The sequence below is a fragment of the Suncus etruscus genome, chromosome 14 (genome assembly GCF_024139225.1).
Source record: "Suncus etruscus isolate mSunEtr1 chromosome 14, mSunEtr1.pri.cur, whole genome shotgun sequence".
Taxonomy (NCBI): Eukaryota; Metazoa; Chordata; class Mammalia; order Eulipotyphla; family Soricidae; genus Suncus; species Suncus etruscus.
This window is the reverse complement of record NC_064861.1, coordinates 55998185-56025616: the sequence shown is the minus strand read 5'-3', so window position 1 is coordinate 56025616 and position 27432 is coordinate 55998185. Positions and strand designations below refer to the sequence as shown.

The 27432-nt window shown below is 33.6% G+C and overlaps 1 protein-coding gene across 1 annotated transcript in view; it reads left to right on the top strand.

Annotated features, from left to right (window-relative positions):
* Positions 1-27432, top strand: part of CDH8 (cadherin 8) — a 462580-nt gene that overhangs the window by 362871 nt on the left and 72277 nt on the right. Inside the window, exons 9-10 of the mRNA XM_049786831.1 lie at positions 1028-1149; positions 15912-16029. Coding sequence (XP_049642788.1) covers positions 1028-1149; positions 15912-16029 — 240 coding nt within the window. The remainder of the gene's footprint in view (positions 1-1027; positions 1150-15911; positions 16030-27432) is intronic.

Here is a 27432-nt window from a genome sequence, read left to right as displayed (position 1 = left end):
TCAGTGCCATAAAAACACAAACCATTAGCCATCATGTTAATGCAGTCTGTATTAAACAGCAAGAGATCAAAAAATATTAGGTGCTAAGAGTTAAATTGTATTATATTTATGGCAAATGAAAGATTATCACATATCTCAAGTAAGCAATGCATTTTTCAACCAGGTCTCTGTGTTCACTTGCATGCATGCAAATATGTGTACATGTGTATATAGATATGAAATTTAAGGACTTAATGGATTATCCACTAAATTCCTTTTAATTGGAATTGACCTATAAATATTAGAAGATTATTTTTATACTGATGAAAATGACAACATTTAAATCACTAATGCCTATCTATTTCAATATATCACAAAGTTAATTTTAATAAAATATTAAATTGATAAAAATCTGTGATTTCCAACTTTAAGATATCATGATTAAGGACAAGTCTCAAAAATGTATTTGATTCTCATTTGAGCTATATTTTTAGCTATGTCTTTCTATCTTTTACATTACTACATGACCAAGATACACAAAGAAATAAAGCATATTGCATTTCCTTTTTTTGTAATGAACTTTATTCATAAAATTATATATATATATATATATATATATATATATATATATATATATATATATATATATATATTGATTTTGGGGGTCACACCTGGCAGTGCTCAGTAGTCACTCCTGGCTCTGTGCTCAGAAATCTCTCCTGGCAGACACAGAGGACCATGTAAGATGCTGGAATTCGAACCACAATCAGCCCTGAATCTGCTGCGTGCAAGGCAAGCATCCTACCGCTGTGCTATCTCTATGCCCCCTTACATTAAACTGTTTTCATCAAAAGTCTCTTAATTTTTTTTGAGATGGTGTGTAGCAAGCTAAGCTCAGCAAATGAGATCTAAAATAATCATTTGTACATTTTTAAGCAAACACATCCGAAAAGGAAGTTGGAACTGATACATGCTTTCAGGAAGAAAGTTAAGTTGCACGTTACATTGAAAAACCCACAATGCTGATGTTATTTTTTCCTTCCCATAGGGAACCACAGTCAGATATCACGAGTACCTGTTGCTATTAAAGTGCTGGATGTCAATGACAACGCCCCTGAGTTCGCATCCGAATATGAGGCATTTTTATGTGAAAATGGAAAACCCGGCCAAGTAAATATCTCCATGTTGTTAATGCTGAATATGTTTGTATACAACTGTCTCATATTTGATTAACCTATAGTAGAGTGTGCATTTGCATCATCTATGATCTGCAAAGTCAAAGACAGAAACTATCCAAATGGGAACAGAGGAAATATTTTTCTCCTTGAGATGTTAATTCTCTTCCTACTTATGACCAAATTGGCTCCTGAATTGGAACAACCTGCTGTGCTATGAACCTAGAGCCAAGAAACTATTTTAAAATATCGAACGATGTGAGTGGTAGCAGGGTAGGACTTAGACTGATGTGTCCAACTTTTTAACCTTCAAGCGACAGGAAACAAGGGGAGAAGTTCCTGGGGAGGGCACATATGCTACTTGTGGAATATAGAAGAACAAAGATGAAACCTAGAAAGATCAGTTGGAGGAAGTGAATATTCAAATCTGTAAAAATGTAGATACATTTAGATAAACATAAGATGAGCAATATGCTTTAAGCACTAGGCATGCAAGTAAAGCATCTGATCATTGTTTATTAATGAAACTGTGTATGTGTGTGTGTTTTTAACTTATTTCCTATAGCATAGATAGATGCTAGACAGAGAAAGAAAAAGAAATTCACAAAGGAAGAAAAAGAGGGGGAAATGGCAAAGCCAGAAGTTAAAGGAGAGAGGTATGGTAGTAAGTGGGGTGGAAGAAAGTAGAAGAAAGGAAAGTGAGCACTAAATAAGCAAGAAGATCCAGAACAAAAACAAAAACTGCTCTACTCTGAATGTCAAAATGAATATAGTCTGTGTAAAGTTCTAAAAGCCACAAATGTAATAGTTTGATTTTAACAAGGTGCCAAAAGTACTGTATGTTTAAGAAATTTATCGTTTTTCAACTTCCTAATTTATTTCTGGATGGTGACATTTTAATTTAAATAAACAGCAGCTGACAGCATGACACTGGAGTTGTGAATCCAACTATTCTTGTGCCTCATGTGGGTGTTAGGAATTAAACTTACTATTTGCTGAGCAGCTTACCTGACAAGTCAGATTTTTTTTATCCTTAAAGAAAGCACCATTGTTCCATACTTTTATTTATTAGGAAAAATTACTATATGACCTTCTTATAAAACAAGGGAACTTTTCCTTTTAGACTACATTCATATAGTTGAAGGATACATTGCTTCCAAATAGCACACACAGAATAAATGCTGATTAATTTCCAACACTGAGATAGCATATACTTATTATTAAATATATGCTATTTATAAATATTATATCACCTTTAACAATATACACCATTTATTAACAGTTCTAAGCTTAGTATCAACATTTCTTAATTTTATCAATATTCTGAGTATTTTTACAAACGATCATTTGGAGAGAATGAAGTGTATATGTGTGTTCGTTCAAGCTTATACATATATTATATATTTCTACATAGAACAATTTTGTCAATAAATATAATTAGGCTAAGTTGGAGATGTGAGCTAGACCAATATATATTCATGTCAATTTATAATGTGGTTGTGTGGGTCTGAACATTGCTGGAATAATATAGCAATGACAAACTTAGAAGCCAGACATTTATGACTATGTATCCGACAAACACAATAGAATTTAAGTAGAATTCCATTGATCATTAGGAATATTACACAAGTTCAAAGAGTTTGTGACACTGATACTGCAAACTTGAACTATGGCTTCACTATGCTGTAGATATACATGACTTTTAAACTACACTTACCCTATACATCCTATTCTATTTACTAAATTTAAGTGAATCCTTAGCAGGGAAAAAAAACAACTTTATTGTTTCACCCCCTTTTCTTTTCAAGATTAAAATAAAACAGTTTTATCTCTTATTTTATGATTTTTGCTAACCCAATTAATATTCACGTTGCATATATATACTTACATATATATGCACCATATTATCATCAATTGAACTGTATAGCCTTTTAATTAGTGTTCATTTTTTTTGTCAAATGAGATCAGACTTTTGACTGCTCAGCATAATTTTTGGATGTACATTTATTGGTCAAAGCACAGGCAGTTCTAAGAACACCTGAGTTCCTTGGGTCCTTTATGCTAGTTTTAACTCATGTTTGATTCATTCAATCATACCTAGGCCACTTTTTATGGCTCACGTATGTCATTTTTACATATAAAAATTGTTAGAAGTCATACTTGCTGTCTAAATAAATAGTCTGATTATGTAAATCAACATAGAATATCACACAAAAAGCTATTTTGCTTCAGGCCAGGGACATGGCTCAGCAGTGAAGCATTTGCATGTATGAGGCTCTATATTTTATTTTCTGCACTGTCCACTCTTATACTTCCCTTTCCTTCCCTTTCCTCCCAAACCTCAAATCTAAGCGATTAGTTTGGTGCTGGGCAGATGGTTCAAAGGACTGGAGGGTATAAATACTTTGTTCTGGATTTGATTCCAAGTAGCCCACTGGTTATGTCCACCCACACAAAAATGGGCTGGCATTGAATTTAGCATATTCATTATCAGGTAATCGCACTCTCATGGAAACAAAAGTCAAGACCTGAATTAGCAGAAAACTTAGTTTTTTTCAATAATTTTCTTCAATTGATGAGTGCTAAGTGCAGCCTCAGAGAAAAGTGGGAAGATAAAGTTGGCAAGTCTGGATTGCCTGGAAGGCTAAAAGAAAGGGGATTGGCTTCCAGGGAGTTGGTGCAACTGGAAATCATTAGCAATAATCAAGGGCAAACCTTAAATAATAAAGACTAAGAGACTTAGTAAAGAGAGAGGTATTTTCCTCCTTTCTAAGTACATATTTTCTTTTCATGCTACATCTGCGCTAAAATTGTCATAGGTTCATAGAATTAAAACTCATATCTTTCTATCACATCATGATATGGAACCAAAAGGACACTCTTCTGGAACCTTTTCCCTTAAGACAACTGAGAAAAAATAGGTCAGGTTCATATTATACAAAACCAACCAAAATTCCTTTATATTTGACTCCTTTTTTATTTTCCCTTTCTTTCACAATGATATGGTAGTATGATATTTTCTAACTGTGAGTTCATTATATATATTAAACTTTTGTGTGTTTGGGCCACATTTATAGGTGCTTAGGGCTTACTCCTGGCTCTGTACTCAGGGATAGCTCCTGGTAGGGTTGGGAGACCTATGAGGTATAAGAGATAAGACTTGGAAAAGCCACATGCAAGACAAGCAACTTATATATTGTACTATTACTTCCCCCCTCTTTAAAACAAACACATTTTACACATAGTTATAGATAACTGATTTAAGTCAGAAGTTTTAAGATCATGTACATCATTAGTCTCCAATTCAATGATGGTCAATATGTACAGATTACTCAGTCTGCAGTAAAAGCAGAATAGTCTCACTTCTCTTTGATGAACAATGAAGGTAGCTATGATATTTTTCAAACTTCCAAAAAGTTTACTTATCCAGTAGGTTAATAAATACATATCAAACACAAGTTGTATTTTAGGATTTTTCTCGGTAGTAGGGAACTGTGTGGCAAACACCAACTTAAAAATCAGTTTTTTTTCCCTTGGGGTATTTTTACCTCTGAAACATGTAAAATAAACTTTAAAGTTATAGAATTAAGAGGAATCTTGTGGAGAGAGGAGGCTGAAGAAATGAGGAAGTTATATTAATAAAGAGGAATTAAAGGTTTGTAGAAGGAAATTTGCACTACCAAAGACAGAAAACATCCTTCTGTTTTGAAGGATGATTGAAAATGATTCAGATGGGCATAAGACAGAGTTGATATCTTTCTGGAAAGGTGAGGAATAGGCACCAGCTGCGGAAAAGGTAAGATCTTTAATCCACTACGAAGGAATAGTGAATTTCAGTGACCATTGTTGGCCAGAGGATCTCCTGTAGCTGTCCTTGGTCTGATATCACCAATAAGATCTTTCTTGGTTTCTATGGTTTTTAGTTTAGATTTCATTTTAGGTTTTAATTTTCTTGTTTTTGTTTTTAAACTCTTGCTCATCACACATCCAAATCAAGAAAATTTCTTCAGGTGACTGAAAACACAGTGGCTGAATAGAAATTATTGTATTTTAGTGATTCAAATCCTCTTTAGTTTTGAGATCACTTATCTTTTGTAGGTAGGTGTGTGTGTGTGTGTGTGTGTGTGTGTGTGTGTGTGTGTGTGTGTGTGTGTGTGTTTTAGGGTTTTCGGTTTTTGGGCCACATCCAGTGACTCTCAGGGTTACTCCTGGCTATGTTCTCAGAAATCGCTCCTGGCTTGGGGATTTACGGGACGCCAGGGATCAAACCAAGCTCCATCCTGGGTCAGCCGCATGCAAGGCAAACGCCCTTACTGCTGCGCCAACTCTCTGGCCCTGAGATCACTTATCTTTTGAGAGTTAGATGACAGATTGCTGTACTTCAACCCCCTTTTCAGAATAAAATTTACCCTATTACTATAAATAAAGCTAGTGAAGAATATTTTAAGCTTTTATACTATCTATATAAGTTAAAATTGGCATCTTTTTGACACCAAATTTATGTCTGTGTCAGAAAAAATACTTTGATTTATATTGTTTAATCTTATTTTCTCTGTCAAATACTTATTAATATATAATTTGATTATCAGAGAACTATCACAGGTATTCCTTCCTACATGTCAATATCTGCATGCAGCCAGTGCTTGACATGTGATATGTATTCACATTTTAGAACCATGGTCCTAATTCATTTTATTCAGCAATGACAAATACTTCATATAATTAGTTTCTCAGATATTACCATGGAAACAGTTGTTTTACTCAGATACAGAGTGCACATGCTCCTCTTTGGATAAAAAAATCATTCATTTACTTATTAAGTGATATTTATTTTGCATCTACAAGATGCTAAGTATTCTAGTCTGACCTCAGTAAACAATTTGAAAAGAACTAAAAATGTGTTCTTTCTAATGGAACTTAATGAGAAAGAGGGATTATTTTTTTAAGTAGGATGAATAAATAATGTAATTTGAATTTTGATCACTAGGTTGAAGGAATAATTAATACAAGTAGACAGAGGAAAACCTAAATTTCCACAAAGATCAATTCCAAATAGTGTTTCCCCAAAAGTTATTTTTTAAATGAGTTTTATCTAGGCTGAATAAAAAAGAAGTGGAGGTGTTGGACTAGGCATACAGAAAGGAAAGGCCAGAGACTTGTCACTTACAGAATAAGCAAGTGCATGTTACATAAGGAAGAAAGCCCTGGTTTGGTTGAAGAGTTAAAGCCATTCTTGATAGGATAGTAAGCCTAGTAAAAAGTCCAAAAATAATGCAGAAAGCAAGAATGAGATGTGACATGAAATTTTTCACCTTTCAGTAAAATGTATTTGCACACATTTAAACAGGAAGAACATTAGATGAACATAAATTAACAAATTTAATGGCAGTTTGTCTTATATTATAGTAGAGAAGGAAGGGAGGAATGATTCTGAAAGCTATATGCTTTTTTACATGAATGAAATAATATATAGAAATACCTAGTATACAACCATCACTGCTTTGGACATTTGGAAACGTACCTACAACTTAGACAAATATAAACTTCCAGGTTAAACAAGAGTATGAACCTCACCTGCATCCACAACTGTAGCAAAAATGAGTGTATGAGTCTATTCTTGAAGGTGTCCATACTCCTGACCTTCTAGATATCACTGTGCTTTGCAGGGAAATAAAAATCCCATTTTCTATGTGTTACTTAGTAGAAATGAGTGGGTCAGGTGACAAAGTACAGGGGTTAAGGTTCTTGCCTGCCATGTAGCTGACTTGGTTTAATCTTGGGTGGTATCTGGATCACCCTAATTAACAACCTGTGAGCACAGATCTTGTAATATTCCCTGAGCAACTTCTGGATATGATTCAACTTCAAAAAAAAAAAGTAGACATGAGAACAATATCCTGAAGGAAAAAAATAAGCTTCTTTCAAATAAAAATAAATGAATTCCTGTGACCAATAACACATTTCATCTAAAAGTATTCTACAGAAGTTGTGAAAAATAAGTAAAAACTAAATATGTTAAAAAAAAATCCTTCCCTTTGATCAAGGCTGGCAATGAATGAGTTACTGCTTTATTTATTTAATTTTTATTTTCTGTTGACTTTTCTTTTAATAATGGGAAAAATGAAATGAAATTATGGTATTTTATCACACTCATGAAACAATAAATATGGAAGATTTAATTTTAACTTTTCTGCCAGCAGGCATCTTTCAGGATCTATCTGCATACACAAGAGGGGGAAAGAATTGATTTTAAAACAAATGAAATTGATGGTCTCAACCAAATATATAAAATGCGGCTTTCATTTTATTTGGGGTGGAGTAAGGAGGGTAAATTAGTGAGGTACATAAAACAGAGTTTGAAGAAATAATATGTAATCAAATACATTTCAGGAGAGTCATTAATAGGAATTGTATTTCTCTAGCACAACATTGACAGAATGAAAATAAAAGTAGGGACCCTAGAGATAGCACAGCATTTGCTTTGCATGAGGGCATTTGCCTTGCATGAGGCTAACCCAGGAAAGGACCTGGATTCAATCCTGGAAACCCATATGGTCCCCCAAGCCTGCCAGGAGAGATTTCTGAACGTAGAACCAGGAGTAACTCGAGTACCGCCAAGTGTGACCCAAAAGCCCCCCACCCCCAAAGGGAAAAGCCAAAGTAAAAATACATATATACAGCAAAATAATTTGAAATTCAAGTAATCTAACTGGGAATCAACATTTTTTAAATTGCCTCTGGGCCATAGGCAGCAGTTTTTAGAGATCAGTCCTGGAGGTGCACAAGAAATCATATGGCAGGGTCTCAAACTCGTGGCCTGCAGGCCATTTGAGGCCCTCCATACAACATTTTGTGGCCCGCGGCCGGCCTTCAAATATCGCAGTATTCGCGATTATTCGCTTACCGAATAATCGCAATAAAAATTGCATTAGTAAGAAAAAAATCGCATTAAACATTCGTATACCCCAAGCAGTTCCGTTCGGGGTATACAAATGTTTAATGCGACTTTTTGCGATTTTTTTCTTACTAATGCTATTTTTATTGTGAATATTTGATAAGCGAAATCCCTTATGCAGCCCTGCCTCACCCCGTCTTTGCCTCCTGCGGCCCCCAGGTAAATTGAGTTTGAGACCCCTGTCATATGGATGACAGAAATTGAACCCCACTCAGCTGCATAGAAGGTAGATGTTCTACCCACCTTACCATCTCTCCAAAGGTATCACACTTGCAGATTTTACCACTTGAACTACATTTGTTGCCCCCGTATATAAGTCTTAAACCAATTTTTATGAGAGTTTTTATTGAGTTCCCTGTTTGGGATAACTCTGCCTTTGATAATTTAGCAATGTTTGGTTTGTCAAGTGAGAATGAAAGATCTGTACTTCATTAATTCCCATGTGAATGTGTAGGTTAACATAACTTTTTTTCAGATCCACTGGAGCCAACTTACAGGAAATCATCCTATCAATTTTTGCTGAAATATTGCTTGTAGTATGTGTTGTCTGAATATGTTTTGTGTGATTCCAAATTCTACGTGTTTTATTCTAATCCCTAAATTAAATGAGATTAATAATGCACAGAGAAAATATGTAAAGGAGTGTTTTTAACTTTCAGGTTATTATACTTTAATGCATTCAGTTTTATTTTCAAAATATAGTAATTGAATAAGAATTTAGGGTGGATGTGAGGCATACCAGTGCATATGACTGATTCCATTTAAAAAAGATGATAAATATGTTTTTCTTGGAAGTGGAATTATTTCTAAATAGAAAGAAGTTTTATACCTAGCATATATTCTAGAAACAATAACTGGGTAAGATCTGGGACCAACAGAAACTGGTATTTTATTGGAAGAGCAGAGAATCAAATGCAAGTTCTGCTATAAACTCTAAGTCCCATAGACACAATACCTTCATACATACAGAACGTTTCTTCTGTATGAGATGGAATGAGATGAAACTTTTTTGTTTGTTTGTTTTATTTTTGTTTTTTGGGCCATGCCCAGCAGAACTCTGGGGTTACTCCTGGCTCTGCTCTCAGAAATTACTTCCAGAAGGCTCTGGGGACCATATGGGATGCCGGGGATTGAATCCAAGTCAACTGTGTGCAAGGTAAACACCTTAATGCTGTGCTATCATGTCACCCTGAGAGGTGAAGCTTCTAAAGATGTCATTTTTAAAACAATTGCCTGAGAAAAATGTAGAGGGTATTCATTTCAATATACATTTAGGATATTGGTATGCGCAAGCATGCAGATATGTGTGTGTACTTTTTCCTCACATGATTGTGAAGCACTGAATTAAACAACTGAAACAACATGACCTTTTCTGTTTGTTTTGTTTAACTGTTAGATTTATTGCATTTTTAAATATATATGACTCACCTAGGGGCTATATTCTGGTCCCTGGCATTTACCAAACATAGCTGATCATAAAACCTTTCCAATTTCCTTCAGAGAAAACCATAGAAATAGTGGCAAATGGAACTCAGGTGTGAACATCTTGCTCCAGGATAAAAAAGAAAGAATAGGAAACATTTCAGCCCAAGAAGTAATGTCTATAATGTTAAGAATGTATCAGGAGCTATTCCTGTGAAATCATATTGTAGAAGATGGAGAGAGGTAAGACTACAAAAAGGAGTTGACTCTCTTTTTTTCTAAGCTCTAGCAAACAATAATGAGGATTTCAAAGTACAGCAAGCGAAGGAGTACTTTAAAAACTATTAACCATTTCAGAGGTGTACATGTTGCACATGGGATATATCTGTTGACTTCATCTAACTAAAATAAGAGGCTGAAGAAATTGAAAGCACCACACTTTGTATAAATTCAGTCTTCAAGAATTTTGCTTTGGGCACTTTTACCACAACTTAAGTTTTCATAAAGAAAAAGTATGAAAAATAATGCAGAAAATGTGGAAAATTTGAGAAGTTCCACGACAGATTTATGAAAGACCAGGTCCCAAATGTCTACAGGATGATGAAGGACTCAATGTCTAAATAAAACATAAAGATCTTATCCTGTTTCATCATTTATAGGTCAAGTTGTTAACTTACATGCTCTGAATGACCATTAAATACTTTTAAAAGGTGAGGTTATATCCCTGTCAAATAAAATATGGTAGGGAAAATCACTTAGGTGGGGAAATCTACTAAGAGTTTACTAAAAGATTGGATTTGTTTGAAGATTACATATTAAAAAATTCAACCACTATTCTGTAATAAACTGTGCCTATGTCACATAATTGAGGATAATTGGGTCATTATGTGAATCTTAATAGAAGTTCTGAAATTCTTATATTTCATTTTAACTTAATATATTTTGCATATCAAGTCCTATTTAAAAAATAACATCTGTTTTAGGGTGTTGCTTTTTTTTTATTTGGCCCCTGTGACACTCAGGGTTGCTTCTAGCTCTGCAGTCAGAAATTCCTCTTGGCAGGTTTGGGAGAATATAAAATGCCAGGAATCCAACCTAGGTTGGCCATGTACTAGGCAAAGGCCTTATCCACTGTAAAATTCATCAGGCCTCTAGGGAGTTATTCTTAATCAATTTTGTTTTCTTTTCTTCATTTGTGGGAACCATAACAATAAAAGCTATAGGGGAGGAAAAAATATAAAATACTATAGAATTCCCCTCCTTCAAAGTGTCTTTTAAATCATTTTATACAGTTTCAACTTTGAACTGAGAGAGCTGAAAGTCACATGATGCACATTCCTATTTTTTCTCTTGAAAATTGTTGCTCTATGAAAGTTAGTATTTTTTAAAATTAAATTAACAATACTAATATACAAAATAAGTAGGGAAACACAAAACTAATGCTATCCACCACATTTGACCGCCACTCTTCTATTTAGACCCTGTCCACCACCTTAATATCACTATAGAAAGATTTCCCAAAGAATCAAAATTAAGCTTTACTAAAGAAAGAGATTGTAGATACTGTTTTTATTTTCATTATTGTCATCTTAGGGAATAGAGGTATATTCTAGAAGCTTTAGAATTAAGATTATTACTATTGTCTAACTTTTTCCATGTGGACTCGGGATGAACTATAATTTTTTAACTCTTTATTTTGTTGTTCCTTGCATTGACAAGACTGTATGTTTGATCTCTTGCATGGCAAGATCCCTTGTAACTATCAGCAATCTGAGTATTGTATCCCAGTTTGTCCCATCGAACTGGTACCATCAGGTTGAGAGTCTGGGCTTGTAAGCACCTGAGGAGATCTGTCCTCCACTGAAGATAGATAAAGATAAACCTATCCTTATGGTTCTTTGAAATAAATACTGAGACTTTAAGTCCCAGTATAAGTGACATGCATATACTGAACACATGAATGCCAGCAAGATTTGGAGACAGCTTAATATTTTACATATGAGGATGCTGGTAGTTTCTTATACCCAAGATCAGATCTTTCTTTAAATCATTAGTGTTCTAATAAGTCTCTTTATAACTATTGCTCAAGGGTATGTGAGAATTAAATGATGATGCTACAATATGCCTGACATAATTTATGTTGTCATTTATTCATTTACAAAATACTTTTAAAAAGAGTTATCTTGTGTTAGACATTCTTTTAATAACAGAAGGGGAAGGAACCTACTCATCATATAGTGTCAAGCTTGACAAGAAACAATCTATAGGAATTTATTGGGAAATGTTCTAACAGATTTTATGATTGTTATGGTTGTATCAGATCATCAGAATTATATATATTGCTAAGTGTTTTCTTTTGAAATATAAATGATGAGTCAATATTACAACTTGAGTTGATATAATCTAAAGCAAATTTTAATAAAGCCCTAATAAAAATCTAATTTGGTGTCTGTTATTTACAAAAGTAATAATTTATTTTAAAAGTTAGAATTATGATATGACCTCAAATTTTAGATTTGGGTTTTATGACTTAATAAGACAATTTGATTTTAAATCTGTAATCTCAAGAAACACAAGAATCTGTTTTCATAAAAATCCAAGCACAGCTTTGAAACACATTTCCTAATAACTCTAATAGATTCATTCATGTATTACTTCTAACTTCCCTTGAAATTAATGCATAATAAATAATCCAATTTGTATTTTTAATTATCTAAAGAAAGGTTATGATAAGAGAAGAAAGTCTTTAAGCTAAATGCTATCTACATATTCCTAACATCTATGACCTCCAGAAAATTTTATTTTGGTTGCATAAACTAGTTGTCCAAACACTTTAAAAAATGAATTAGGTCGGAGTAGTTTACAGTGGAGCATGCATCTATTTTTTTTGTGTGTGTGTGTTTTTTTTTTTGTTTGTTTGTTTTTTGGTTTTTTTTTTTTTTTTTTTTTTTTTGGTTTTTGGTTCACACCCTGCAGCGCTCAGGGTGCGCTCGGGGGTTATTCCTGGCTCTATGCTCGGAAATCAATCCTGGCAGGCTCGGGGGACCATATGGAATGCTGAGATTTGAACCACCATTTTTCTGCATGCAAGGCAAATGCCCTACCTCCATGCTATCTCTCTGGCCCCATATTGGTTTTAATTTGCCATATAGTTGGTGAGATTCAGTGCCCTAAATAAATCTATTATTGTTTTTGTTTTTAATAATAAGGTATTTAGATTTTTATTAAATCATGAACAAACTTCAGTCTGTTTAAAATGAGTATATATTAGGGGTAGATGGATGTTCAAGCTTCATTCCATAGTGCTGGAGATCATTCTCTACAATGTTTTGGGAAAAATGTAGTAGTAAGGATCAAAATGCAGTGGATTTCATACAAAGTAAACACCCAATCCTTGTACTATCTTCCCAGTCTTAACTACATCTAATTCATAGGATATTGAAGATGTACTCTTTTCATCACATTTCTTCATACATCATGTGTTAAACTTAATGGGAGCTTGATAATACAAATATTTCTAGTAAAGTACAGTGAGGAATCTGTGACCATGATTTTCAGACCTGTATCTGCATCACAATCAACTGGAAGACTGTTTGCAATATAGATTCCTAGGTCCCAACCAATCCCAACGTTCTGGTTCAGTAAATTCAAGAAATTGCATGTCTAGCAAAGTTCCTGGCTAAAATAAATCATGGATAAAGCATTCATTACAGGGATAATGTTTAGACCAAACTTCTGAGATGTGTTATGGAACGTAATTGCAGTGCTTTATTTCAGGTAAGCTTAATTATTGCATCTTTTGTTTTGGTGGCTTAATCAAACAACAAAGGAACACTTACCAGAAAAACTGAAATGCTTTTTATACAAATATTAAGAATGGAATTTTTTCTAGGTGTTCTAGTCATTGAATACACTTTTAAAATATAAAGAAATACATTTACGGTGACTTTTTTTTACCTCCAAGTACCCATCATTTCTTTCTTTTCCTTTTTCACATGATTCACATACTCCAAAGGTGAGTGAGTGGAGATGTATGTTCTTGGAATATCAGAGAGTTAGATTAAGCATTAATATTTATAATTTTGTGATAATTATTTTTCAGATGAAATACTGGAAATAGTCTAGATGGTAAAAAACAGTTACACCAGCATCTATGGAAAATGAATAGAGGTCTTTGGGGTTCAGAAGGTGGGGACTGGGAAAAGGAAGGCAGGGATGCTCGAAAATCATTGTCTTTCCTTCTATATTTTTTGTAACTGTCCCTTCAAAAAATCAAATTCTCCTTCTGTGAAAAATGTGGACATGTAGGCTCTCCATGTAAAATTTTTCTGTGTATTTTATAGCTTCTCCTTCCATACTTTTGTTCTTTCCTTTTTTATATAAAACATAAACACCAGAGCATCTCTCTACACTTAAATGTCAAGGCAAGTATGCTAGGTGTTTAAATATAGCAAATATAATTGCATTCCATCTAATCTGATGAGGCTAGGGCCCTGTTTGGGTAATATCAAAGTCATTGCACTTATTAAAGTTGATGTCATGAATAAATGCTAGAGACCTTGGTACAAATAACAACAATATTAAGGATGATGACTAACCTTTATTGAACATTTACTAGGGATTAACACTACACTAAGAGATGGGTAATGCATTATTAATAATCAAAACAAGTCTAAGTATCAGTGCTTTAGAAATAATAGAAAGTTGAGTTTTAAAAAGTTCTAGGTAACTTCCTCAATGTTATCTAATGAATAAAGGGTGAAACTATGATCTCTATCAGGGTTATTTTATTGTAGTGTCCATCATCATAATGCCTGTCTGATAAATTATATTTTGTTCTGTTTGTTTTTTTTTCTTGTTGTTGTCAGTATATTGTCACTCAAGTTCATAAATGTCACAATTACAAGACACTTTCAGGATCCTTAACAAAACTACAGCACCTAAAATATAAGAATATGTTCTATCTAAAAAAATGAAGAATTGAAAATTTAAGGTAATTGAGTGTATGCCCTGAACAGCCTTTATGCAATGCCTACTTTCTATACAACTCATGTTTGACACATTGCTAAGTCGATGACTAACCAGAAGTGTTTAAATTCTTCTTTCTTTCTTGTTAAGGTGATCAATGACAAAGTGATGGCATCCCTTTCTCAAAAATAAGGGAGTTTTTTTGTCTTGTTTTGTTTTGGGAGTGGCATACCTAGCAGTACTTAAGGCTCTACACTCAGTGATCATGTTTGGCAGGGCTCAGGGACAAAAGTTGGTGATGGTGGTTGAATCCAGGCTGGGTGCATGCCAGGCAAATGTACTGTCCACTGTACTATCTCTTTGGCCCCAAGAAGTTTTTTTTCCTCTAAGTATAATTGTAAAGTTAAAAGGCACGTAATTGCTCAAACAAATATATCAGGTGTCATCATTACATTCTTCAGATTTCATAAATCAGAGAATATTGTTCCACCTATTTTATGATAAGTCTGTTTGACATCACATTGACTGTCATGCTTCATAGGTAGATTTCGGGTAGAGACAACAGCACAGTTATTTACAGTACATGTACAAGTAACAATTTTACTATATTAGATGTTGTCCAGTATTTCATTTGGAGTGATTAATATCAGACTCACAAATTTGAATTAATGAGCTAATTTTCTGACATCCCAAGAAACAAGTTAGCACTAACTTAATGCAGCTTTGGAAATGAAATAAACACATTCAACCATCAGTGACTACAAGAATGTGCAACTATCCAAACAGTTCTCTGCTCAGTGGTAATTCTTCTAATCCCTATAATTTATTCATCTCAGGATACAGTCCAAAATGCATTGTTTGCATTGTTATCCACCAGCTTTAAAAGCAGTATTCATTATTGGGAGGGAAAAGATGCAATTTGTCAGAAAGGTTGTTGCAGTGATCTTTGTGCCTAGAAATATTGGTAAACACTTACAACCTGTTGGATAAAGTGAAAGAGAAGATGTAAAGATTCAATACTTAAGCCCTTACCTCTAAGAGTCTCCTGAGAGCCATGCTATAATCACTGTAACAGTTCTGCATCTCATTTGAGATGCCTGTATATCCTCAAATTGGAAAGAACACAATGGTATTTCCAAATACCCTTAAATTTTCTATTTTAAACCAGGGACAACAAATGGAGACAAAGGTAATGACCTTGGTTTTCATCCACTTAAACAAGCTGAGGTTTTCAATTGATGAGTTTTTCATTCATTCTTGTCACAAATCATCACAAACAACTTGGAGAACTGGGTGGATAGAGGAAGGGGGCACAGATCATCCTTAAATGAAAACACTAAAAGGATGTGATTCAATTTTCAAAGAACCGTCTGATGGCCTTAGAAATACTAACACCAAATTTTATGTTACAGGTTATTCAAACAGTGAGTGCCATGGACAAAGATGATCCCAAAAATGGACATTACTTCTTATACAGTCTTCTTCCAGAAATGGTCAATAATCCGAACTTCACCATCATGAAAAATGAAGGTAAATATATTAGCTTGGTAAAACAGTATAAATGTGAAAATAAGATATGAGTTGATTATGCCCATACTTACCAATAAAATTATTTTTCTACCCAGGAGCAGATAAGATGTAAAATATCAGCCTAATGAGATGGTAATGACATTACTATTTTCTTTTCAATCTTAAAACAATAGATAAGAAAACTGTTATTGTGAAAATTCATTTTATCCCAGGGCATACTTTCAATCACCTTGCTTCAAAAATAAAGAGTAAAATTTAACCCATGTAAAAGTACTAAGACTCTTGATATAGTAAGATATCTGTAGAGGAGGAGTTGACTTATACTTTGAAGTTATTAAGTTTTAATTGAATGTTTACCAAGTCTTTAGGGAAAGCCTATTCCAATTTCACCTAGTTTGTGGGTACACATTAGAGGTATTTGTCTTAAGCTTATACTAACTTTGACAATAGCAATTAGATCAGAAAATCTTTCTTGAAGGACACCCCTAATCAATATTATTTTGAAACTAATATGAACTGATTTTATTGTTGTCTTACATTTACAAAGAATATTTAATCCATTTTATTATTTTTTAAAACCAACCTTGGATTAACCATTTCCCTTAACTATTTTCTATTACATATGAAGGTCATGGATAATTAATAACCAAAGGTATATCTCATCTGTACATTTTTGTTTCCTAAGCTGCTCTCTATTTAACAAGGTTTTTTAATTGTTTGTTTTGGCTCAAATGTATTTACGTCTTAGTTTCAGCTGTTTTAGAATGATTAGTTAAATAAATGTATTGTCTTAGGCTGTCTTTTGACTTTACTATAGGCATTTGTTTAGATTGGTCTATATAAAAGCAATACTCACAAGAGTAAGATTTAATTTATTTGGATCAGTTGCTAACTATATTTCTAAGAGGTAGTGAATTTTGGTAAAACTTCTTTTATAAACAAAAGAAATAATTTATTCTCATATAAATTGAACTACATTCAGACCTTATCTTACTTCATTTTGGGGAATATCTAGGTAAATATATCAGAGAAAAGGAAATGTGAGTTGTTCTCTGTAGATATTACACATTTAGCTTATTTCTACAAATAATTAAAACAAAATTCTATTTTTTCAGTAATAGAATACTTATCTATTGGTTTTCCCAACTAGAAAACTTAATCTAAGCATTACCAGTGTTTGAATAACTCTGTCAAGATTTCTCTTTTAAGGAAAGCCTATATCTCTGCCTCAGCAGCAATAAATAATTATAGCACAGAAGTACTCTTTATTTCCCAAGACATTTTGCAATGGAAAAACATTTACTCAAGGAATATTTTATTGGGGTATATTTTAAAATTTGTGTTTATTTATCAGTATTGCTGTATTTTATGTTAAGCAGAGACCTTTCTTTTTTCAGCCACACCCGTTTGATGCTCAGGAGTTACTCCTGGCTATGCGCTCAGAAATTGCCCCTGGTTTGAGGGGACCATATGGGACACCAGGGGATCAATCCGTGGTCCTTCCTTGGCTAGCGCTTGCAAAGCAGATACCTTACCTCTAGCGCCACCTCACCGGCCCCACAGAGATCTTTTTTTTAAGTACAGGAGTTTGCTATTTATATTTTTGCCTGGAAAAGCCATAAACCCAGACTGTCTTTTGGAAACTAGGACATATGTTCACTGTGACTTTGAATTTAGGATCCAGATATTCAATGTCTCCATATAATAAATCATGAAGTAGTAGGTCTTGAAGTAGACACATAAAGCTCATACTTTACCACCCTGTTTTCTTAGAGCATATATTCATGTCTTTTTCACCAAAGACAACTTTTTTTGCAGCACAAGAATATTGTGAAAACAAACTGCCTTTACAAGACTAATTAGATAAGAGCTCATCTACCTATTGGAGCATATTTCATACACAAATATAGTTATTATTTTTCACTCAAAGTTAGTCGACTTTTCTTAATGTGTAGAAACTATTAAGGCAATAACAAAAGTCAGAATTAAAATACGAAGATAACTTGAGAATCTATTACCTATCTCTTATTAAGAATGAGAAAAGACAAAAGTAATGAAAAGTATTCCAGAAATGACATGTTCCTGGAAATTGAAAGGCCTTGATTCCATCTGCTGAGGAAAATATACCAAGTATATTTGAAATTTCCAACAAAGGAAAAAATAAAATGAATAAGTTAATGAACAGAAAATTAATCCATTAACTTCACCTTCGTTTTTTTTAAAACTATAGTATAGATTAGGTTTGAAACAGGGAGAAAATCAAATGGGTTAATCCTACTTAGAATTGCTTTATTTTTTCAGACAGGTTTTTAAATTGATCAATAGCCAATGTTTATTCTCTGAGAGCTTCAGGATTTACAAGTGCCAGGCCAGCAGATGAAACCTAAGATTTTGAGATAGCCAAGAAATTCAAATCTGTAATTGAAGGGTAGATGAGCTCCTATTTAATTAGCTTTGTAAAGAAGATGGTTTTAGTATTTGGGGTTTTCTAAGGAATTTGCAGTGTGTCTTTCAATTTGAAATTACTGTGATAGTTCTCCTCCTTTTTAGATTGGTCCTCCTGCAATTTTCAACTGACTAATTCATAATCAAAGACAAAATGAGATAGAAATTAGCTGTCTCTTGTCTCCTACACAGTTGAGTGATTTCACAAATAATTCTTTTTCTGAATATATCAGTATCATATTTCTGCCAGAACAAGAAAACGACCTTCAATAGAGTTATAGGTAGCAGAAAAGGTGCAAAATATGCTGAGTCTTTTATATAACATGTAAACATTCTATGATTCACAGTACCTTGAATTTCTTTAAATTACATGAACCAGACACTGGTTTTTCAATCTACCAGCTCAGTGGATTTAAAAAATAAAAGGGGATTTTGCTGACCACATTTCAGGTTTCCAGGCTAATCGTGAAATAGAAGATAACCAACAATTAAATATAACAAGACAGGGAAGTTAAATGGAATTTTTATCGATACAGAAATATGCTGCTTTCAGAAATTTCTGGGTTTGTTAAAACCTCTTCTTTAAAGTATAGGTAAAGCTGTAGGTTAAAAAAAAGAGAAAATCCAAATGGTTAGAAAATATCTAGAAATAGGAAGACACTCATGTTTTGCATGAGGATATTTTAATAATATACATCAGCAAATCAAGAATATATATCTCTACTCTCTGAAGATGACCTGTGTGAAAGAAAATCATAATTTGTTTTGAATAGCATCATGGTTAGATTTAAGAAGACAACACATGAGAGGCTGCAGTAGTAATAGGGTGCTTATCTTTTCTTGGTTTGTTTTGGGGCCACCATACCCAAAAGTGTGTACCAATATTGCTCCGGGTTTAATTCCTGGCAATTTTCTCAGACAAATGGGGTGCTGAGGATCAAACCCCAGTTGGCAATATACAAAACAAATAAAATGCCCTACCCACTCTACTGCTCTGACCCCACCTTTGCTTGCATTGCATCCAGCTGACCTGGTTTTGATCACAGTATCCCTTATGGTCCTTTGAGCACCACCATGGATAGTCCCTCAGTGCACAAGCAAAAAAATCTCTGAGCATACCTACTACAGCTAAAAATTAAAAAAAAAGGCAGATAAAACCTGATTTTTCTCTTGATATTGTCCATTTGACCAAAATAATATTGATGAACAAGAACTGGACTCTAAAGTACTGTTAAAATGAATTTGAATAATACATATACTGATGACAGTTTTGTCTAAATGTGCTCTGAGCTATGTCAACATAGCTACCATCTTAAACTACACTTTATGCTTTACTGTGTGTGAATTTCCATCTACCTTGGCCAAATTCAAGTATGTTTATCCTCTAGAAGCACCCACTGTAAGAATACTGACTATAGGCAAGTCATTTTAAGTCATAGTTTCCTGATCTCTAATTTCAGGACAATTCCTCTCTGACCCATAAGTGTGCTGTACTGCATACATGAGTCTCTTTGCACAGACATCTCAATACTGGCATAAAGGAAAGTACTTATTAGTAAGTGGGGGAAAGATCTGAGATTGTATTTGTAGTAATTAATTAATTCCTAAATACTCATATTATATAGTATCTCTTCTGGCTTCTCTTTCTTTAACTTCAAACCTTTGAGGTGAATCACTCTCTGTGATGGGTTTTGGGGTCGATGATATAGCTCAGCAGGATGAGCACTTGCTTTCATGTTGGAGGCCTGGGTTTAATCCCCTGCACCACATGGGTCCCCACTACCACTGGGAGCTATTCTAGAGCAGAGACTAGAGTAGCCCCTGAACACAGCTGTGTATGACCTCCAAGCCACAAAACTTTTGGGTTTTTAAAAGTTCTACAAAAAATCATGTTAGATTAATTGTGAAAAATTCTTTCCTCACCAGAATACATTATAGAAAATAGGTTTTTCAATGTATTTAACTGAAATAAATTGTAACCAAAAAGACTAAAGGAAGAAAAAGAGTAAAAGAAGGAAAATGAAGAGAAGAGAGAAGAGAAATTTGAGATGAGTAAAATATAAAAGTCGTGAAAATAGCTATAAGATTTCTGGATCTGTTGTTATTTAAGGAAAAGAAAACCTTTCTTCCTTTAGCAAAACAAAACTGTTTCTTTTTTCACACAATATCTAACCTAGTCTTCAAATATGTTAAATATGTTAGTAGTAATTTACCATTCTAGCATATCGAGTTGTTCAAATCACCCACAACCTCTAAATACACATTCTCTGTGGGAATCTCTTTTCATAAGTCAGAAAATTAAAGCTAATCTTTCTCTCTGCTCTTCTGAATAATGTCAACTTACTCAGACTTCACATTTAAAAAACTCAAATTTTCTGGCTGAGAAAAAGTGCTTTTTCCTGGTTTCAGACAGCCAGAGTGATCTCTTACTTCTCTTCTCCATCCTCTATCTTCTCTCCAGCTGAATTTTCATTCTTGCCTCCTATTTATTTAATATTTAAGTATCAAGGTAGAGAGTTCCTCTTCTCTGTGTCTAAAACCAGATATGACCCATCTGATCTGGAATGGACATAAAATGCCTTTTCCTTGATCTACAAGCAAAGAGGGCCCCCTCTTTCTTTCGCACTAATCTGGGCTTCCTTAAAATCTCCCCTTAGTTTTGTGGGTAGCATAGAGGTAAGGTAATTGCATACATCAAGACAATTACAGTCAGTGCTATAAGGAATCCTGTGACCCAAAAATCTACTACTTAAACCTAAAAATGAATCTAATAAGGAGGTAGTTGGTGGTGGGGATTCTGACACTCATAATAAATTCATAGTTAGGATATTTGGAATGAGACTCAATGATTAATAGCCTTGTAAATCACAATGCCTAGGTACATTTTAACACATCCATTACTATACTAAGATGCTTTAAATCTAGCTAAAATTACTTAAACAGCTCTCGTGGGATTAAGGATGTAGGTTCAAGTGGTAGAGTCTATTCCTTACTTGTATGAGGATCTGTATTACACACCAGTTTAATTCCAGGTAACAAATGACCACTCTCACCCCAGTACCACAGTGGGTAGACCTTGGTTTCCAAGCACAGCTATATGTTATACCCACAACAATGTTAAAACATAGTAAAAATATAAAAGCACAAACACATAATTCTTTTTTCATATATCTCAAACATACACATATCTTTTTCTTAAGTTTACTATATGAGAGGCTTTATCCCTAAGCTATATAACTCCTTGATTATTGGGTTTCCCAGCAACCATATAGAAGTGATAAGTGGAAGTTGTTTGCTTAAATGAGAGTGATAGTGGATTCCTTTATGTGTATGGTTCCAAATGGTCACTCTGTCTACTGTGCTCATGTAGTAGATTTCTTCAACATCACATGCCACACCAAATATTAAGAGAGGTCATTTCCATGTACGTTGTCAGCTCTTTCAGGAAGCATGGCCCTTTTCTTCAATGTCAGCTCATAAAAGGTAGTGCTCAATTTGCATAAAAAGGTCCAACTGGGATCCCAAATATGCAGAATAGCTTCATGCAAATATGATCCAAAAAGACTTCTGTTTCTATAATTCATAATTTATTGTTTATGCTTCTAGCAATGTTCAGTTGATAAAAAATGCCGTTTATGTTTCATTTAGTCATCTAAACTATAATTAAGGAAGATGTGCAAGCTAAGAAAAACAGATAACAGATATAACAGATCTGTATTTCCACTTTACATGCTGCATATAACTGTATATTTTGGTATTGAAAACTAGATTATTTTACTTAAGTAATTCATATAGAACTCTTGTTATTGTTGATAATCTCCAAATGTTTTCTTTTGTTTTAAAATAACTGTATAAATACCATTAGCAGTTCTCTTGGTAAATAGCTAAAGTCCTAAATTTCTGAGTAAAATATAGGATTCCTACTTACTATTTATTTTTCAGGGAGTGGTATTATTTTATAATATAATTCTGAGATTACTGACTACTGAGGTATAATGTAAAATTGGTCATATGTTAACAAAGTTATAAATTGATTCAGAATATCTCTGTTAATTTACTAGCGATCACTTCTAGTATTTTCAGAGCATTCTTTTTTATTTTCAATTTTTGACACACCCTGTTGTGTTCAGCAGTTACTCCTGGCTCTGCACTCAGAAGTTATTCCTGGCAGGCTTAAGGGACTATATGAAATGCCAAGAGGCAAACCCAGGTCAGTCTTATGCATTCAAGCACATTACCACTGTGTTATAATTCCAGATCCTTCTAATCAGAGCATTCTAATTCTGAAATTTAAAAAAAAAATAAAAAGTAAATAGATTTAAGATGCTTCTTTGTCTTAGTAACTGTAAAAATACCTTAGAGTTATTTTAAATACTCCTGTGATTAAATTTTTAAATATAAAAAAATCAGTGAAGAAATTTAATATAAGTAAAAGGAATTTTAAGATATTGTCTTATTTTTCAACTCTTGCTTGGATCACTTTGTCATTAGATATATTAAGGAAGAATGCTATTTTTTGATTTATTATTTATTTACAAGCATAAAAATAGGCTTTGGGGTTTTTCTGGGTGCCAAATAAATAGGATTGTCCTTTGGTGAGCAAATGAAATAATAAAATTGAATGTGTATACAAAATTAGCTGTCGGTTTATGTAAATTTTCTTTTTCCTAAAAAAAAGTAGAAGTGCTGAATGTATTTGACAATCATTTTATCTCTTTTCAATACTGAAGTTTGCATTTTAAATTAATTTTAGCACTTTTATAGACACAACATTAGGCATACATGACATTCTGTCAGAGGATGTGACCTGAATAACTTACACAATGTGCTTGTATTTCTTCTTGTATTAAAGTGTATGGAATGAGCAAGAAAATAACGTAAAATCACTAAAGAGGACCTCCCATAAATACACATTTTAAAGGTTGAGTCCGAAAGACAGGTACATATGTAGCCCCAAAAAATCTCTCTCATGTGTGGGTCATAAAGCAGCATAGGAAAATAATAACAAATTTATGTAGTCAACGGACTTGAGAACTGATTTACAGAACAGAGTTTACCATGGTGGAGAAGGAAGAGAGGGTGGGTGGACACTAAGACAATGGTGGAAGAAAGGGGGCACTCTGGTGAAGAGTGTGGTATTGGAATGATACGTGCATGAAACCCTAGCATTAACAGTATTGTAAATCTGCTTAAAATAAAATGTTTTAAGTTGAGTTGGAATTAATTAATTAGGCTCAGTAATCTTTAGCACAATACAGGCTTTCTAGCTAAGGATATTGAGACTTGAGACTTGAGCCAGAGATAGACCCAGGGTTAAGGTACTTGTCTTGCATCTGACTCACCCCATCCCATCTTAGTGCAGCATATGATTCCTAAGAACTTTGAGGAGTAGCCTTTGAGCACAAAGTTATGAGTAGCTCTGAATACTACCCAGTGTATGTCCCACTCCTCCCAAAAAATTCACAAATAAATAAAAAGAATATTTAGGCTGATTCCCAACTCTTTTGTTATATTTTTATGAACTTGCATAAATTACTGAGTAATGTCCAACCTTTATCTGCAGAATTGAAATAACATTACCCTTAGGTTGTTTTAAATAAAAAAAAATATTAAGGATGGGGCCGGAGAGGTGGTGCAAGCAGTAGGGTGTTTGCCTTGTGTGCGCTGATCTAGGAAGGACCATTGTTCGATCCCTAGTACCCCATATAGTCCCTCAAGCCAGCAGCAATTTCTGAGCGTATAGCCAGAAGTAACCCCTGAGTGTCACTGAGTGTGGCCCAAAAACCCAAAAATAAATTGTTGAGATAAAGTATGATAATAAATTGATTTATCAATTTAAATAGTTTATAATTATTAGTTTTCTTCCCTCTTTCCCTCTGCTTAAAGCTTTGAGAACTTCCAGAGTTTTTAACCTCATGGAACAAACACAATGTTTAATAAGGAACTTAAAAAAAAATACATATGGTTGGTACCTTACAATACTCTAGCATACTCAAAGAACAGCTATTGGTTTATATAGGGGTAAGTTTTCAATTTCTATGTCCAAATGCTTATAACTCTCTTTAGTTTTGTAAATGGGATATTTGACAGATGATAGTTTGATAACATTTTAAGTTAAAAGTGACTTGTATCTTATGCTATGAAAATACCAAATGATACAGAATTTCAGATATATTGGAAAACTGTCATCAATAGCAGTGGATATATGTGTATATCCCTCCAAATTTATTTTTTGTCATTATCTTCTCATCTTTTTGTTTGTTTGTTTGTCTTTTCGGGCCACACCCGTTTGATGCTCAGTGATTACTCCTGGCTAAGTGCTCAGGAATTGCCCCTGGCTTGGGGGGGACCATATGGGAAGCCAGGGGATAGAACCGTGGTCCTTCCTTGGCTAGCGCTTGGAAGGCAGACACCTTACCTCTAGCGCCACCTCACTAGCCCCATTATCTTCTCGTTGTACATGACATTTGTATATACTTTGCTTTGGACATGAAATGGCAATGATACAAATATGAAATATAAAATATGAAATCTGCTCCCTGATATTTTTCTAAAATATTCTGTTTCTTTGCTTTTCTATGCAAGGTAGTGTGTTATTACTGAGGCAGCCATGAGTATAGAACATATTCTTCATTATCCTCTGAAGTTTTAACCCCAGATTATTATTATTATATCTTTATTCACGCATTTATTCTAGCAATACCTATTTACTTAGTGCCTACCATGTATCAGACACTACCCTGTGATGTAGAAATAAAACAGTGAACAAAATAGTTTTAAATCCTTTGTTATGGTATTTTTTGTCATCCCTAGAATTCAGTGTGATACTAATTTGAATTCTAAGAGTAGGCTATAATTTAATATGGATTTCTCTCATATAGTATAAAAGTAAAAAAAAAGTATGTTTTTTTGGATGAGTGACACACATTCTAGCTTCTTTACAATCAAAAACATTAACTCTCTTTTTCATTTTCCCCACTTTGTGAGGGTATCCCAACATAATTAGGTTATCATGTTTCTAATCATTTAGTTTTACAAAAGCATTCAGCCAACCAGCATGATGACATATCTAGAGTTATGGATAGCTAATTCTCCTGTGAGTTTCAGAATGTTATTCTCATTATGGCTGAGCTCAAACTGTGGAGTCGTACAATTCAATGTGTTTCTGGTTGCAGAATCAAATCATGTTGGTGAGATAGTTTCACATTTTTAATACCCTAACACATCAGTATAATCTGGGCTGCTGATAATTCTTTTTCTCATAGTTAAACAGAATGCATTCAAGTTTTGATCCTGATTTATAATTAATACCTTTTCCAGTTCTTATGCATGGATGGTTTAGATACCTGTGAAGATATTAGTATCTTTCAACATATAATGTTTTCTGAGTGCCCATGGCAACTAGAAAGTATTAGCTATTGTGTTGATTTCTGGATATGACATTGTGCTGATCTGTTGTCTATTTTGTTTCTTCCCTACGGTGCTACCAGAATGAATATACTGTTGTACTTTGTTATGAAAGATAGTTGCTATTGTCCTTAGACCTTTCTGAGTTCCTCAGTGCCTTTGCTTTAATCCTACTAGATTGCCTACTAGAATTTCCTCAATCTATTGCACTAGTGTATTATTCTTAGGTCTTTGAAGACTATTTACCTTAAGGAAGCCTATAAAAAAAGTGACACTGAACCAGCTAAGCTGAGAACAATCATCCTTCTATGAATTTCATGCTTTTACTGAGCCAAACAGCCATTACTAGTTCCCTCATGGTCACACTGAGATTTAGTTTGTTCTGGAATATCATTTTGCACTCATACAAAATAAATGGGCTACTGCTGGGAAGCTATGGACTGGTCTATTCTAACATATTGCAAGAGCAAACAAGTGACATTAGGCAAATTATCACAAATTTTGAAACCAGGCAAATTATATCCAACAATGAATGAAGATGTGGCTTCTATGTAAAGAAAAGCTTTAACTTCTTATAGCAAACTGTTTTTCAACCAAGATTAAAACATTTTTTCTCTGATGAACAAATGAAAAAATAGGCTAGATGTTAAAGGTATAACCTAGAGTTTAAGGTGACACTTTTTATTTTGCCTCTTGAAAAATTTTAAAAGAAATAATGTAAATGTCGGAATGGTCTTTATGTTAAAAATTAATGTTCCAAAACTATTCATATTAAAATACTGTTTAGCATTATTAAAATATATATTTCTTCAATATTATAAGTCCCTTGTTCATTATTTTGGAAAGAATTCCTGACATGTCAAAGACTTGTTATTCCCACACACCAAAGCAACTCATTCAGTCTATGACATACTAAATCAACAGTTCATAATTTGGTGACCTTGCTTAACTCGAGGCTGGAGAAAAGAAAATATTAGTTTTAAAAAGTATTTAATTATTGGATCCAGCTTTGATTTATCTAGAAGGGCCTAGAAAGAAATACTTAAATTAAATTTTGTGGAAATAAGATCATGACTATATGTAAAGGGGAATGGTCAAATATACAGGAGTTATCTTGTAGAAGAATATAAATAGCTAATAGAATTTTTAATGAAAACTGTAATGAAACATCTTGACATATCAACAGCTCTATGATCATAAGATTTTTCTGGATTTGCAAAAAGATATGTACCAGGGGGCTCTTATCCTTGACCTTATATATAACCATTCCTGTTGTTTTTAATTGAATAATGAATATGTCTTACACATTTAGGTTTGTGATCAAATAATTTACTAATGGACTAAAAGTTAATTTTGTAAACACATATCTAAAGTTGTAATATATAGGTGTAAAAATCTTTCTCATCATAGTTTATATTAGTAAGAAAATAATGACTTCACTACATTATGAGTCCTACACTGTAAATTAATATGAAAGTTGCCTTTTTGTAAATAATAATAGACCTAGGTTCAACAAAGAAGGTTTTCTAATGGTCAAGAGAAATTATTCAA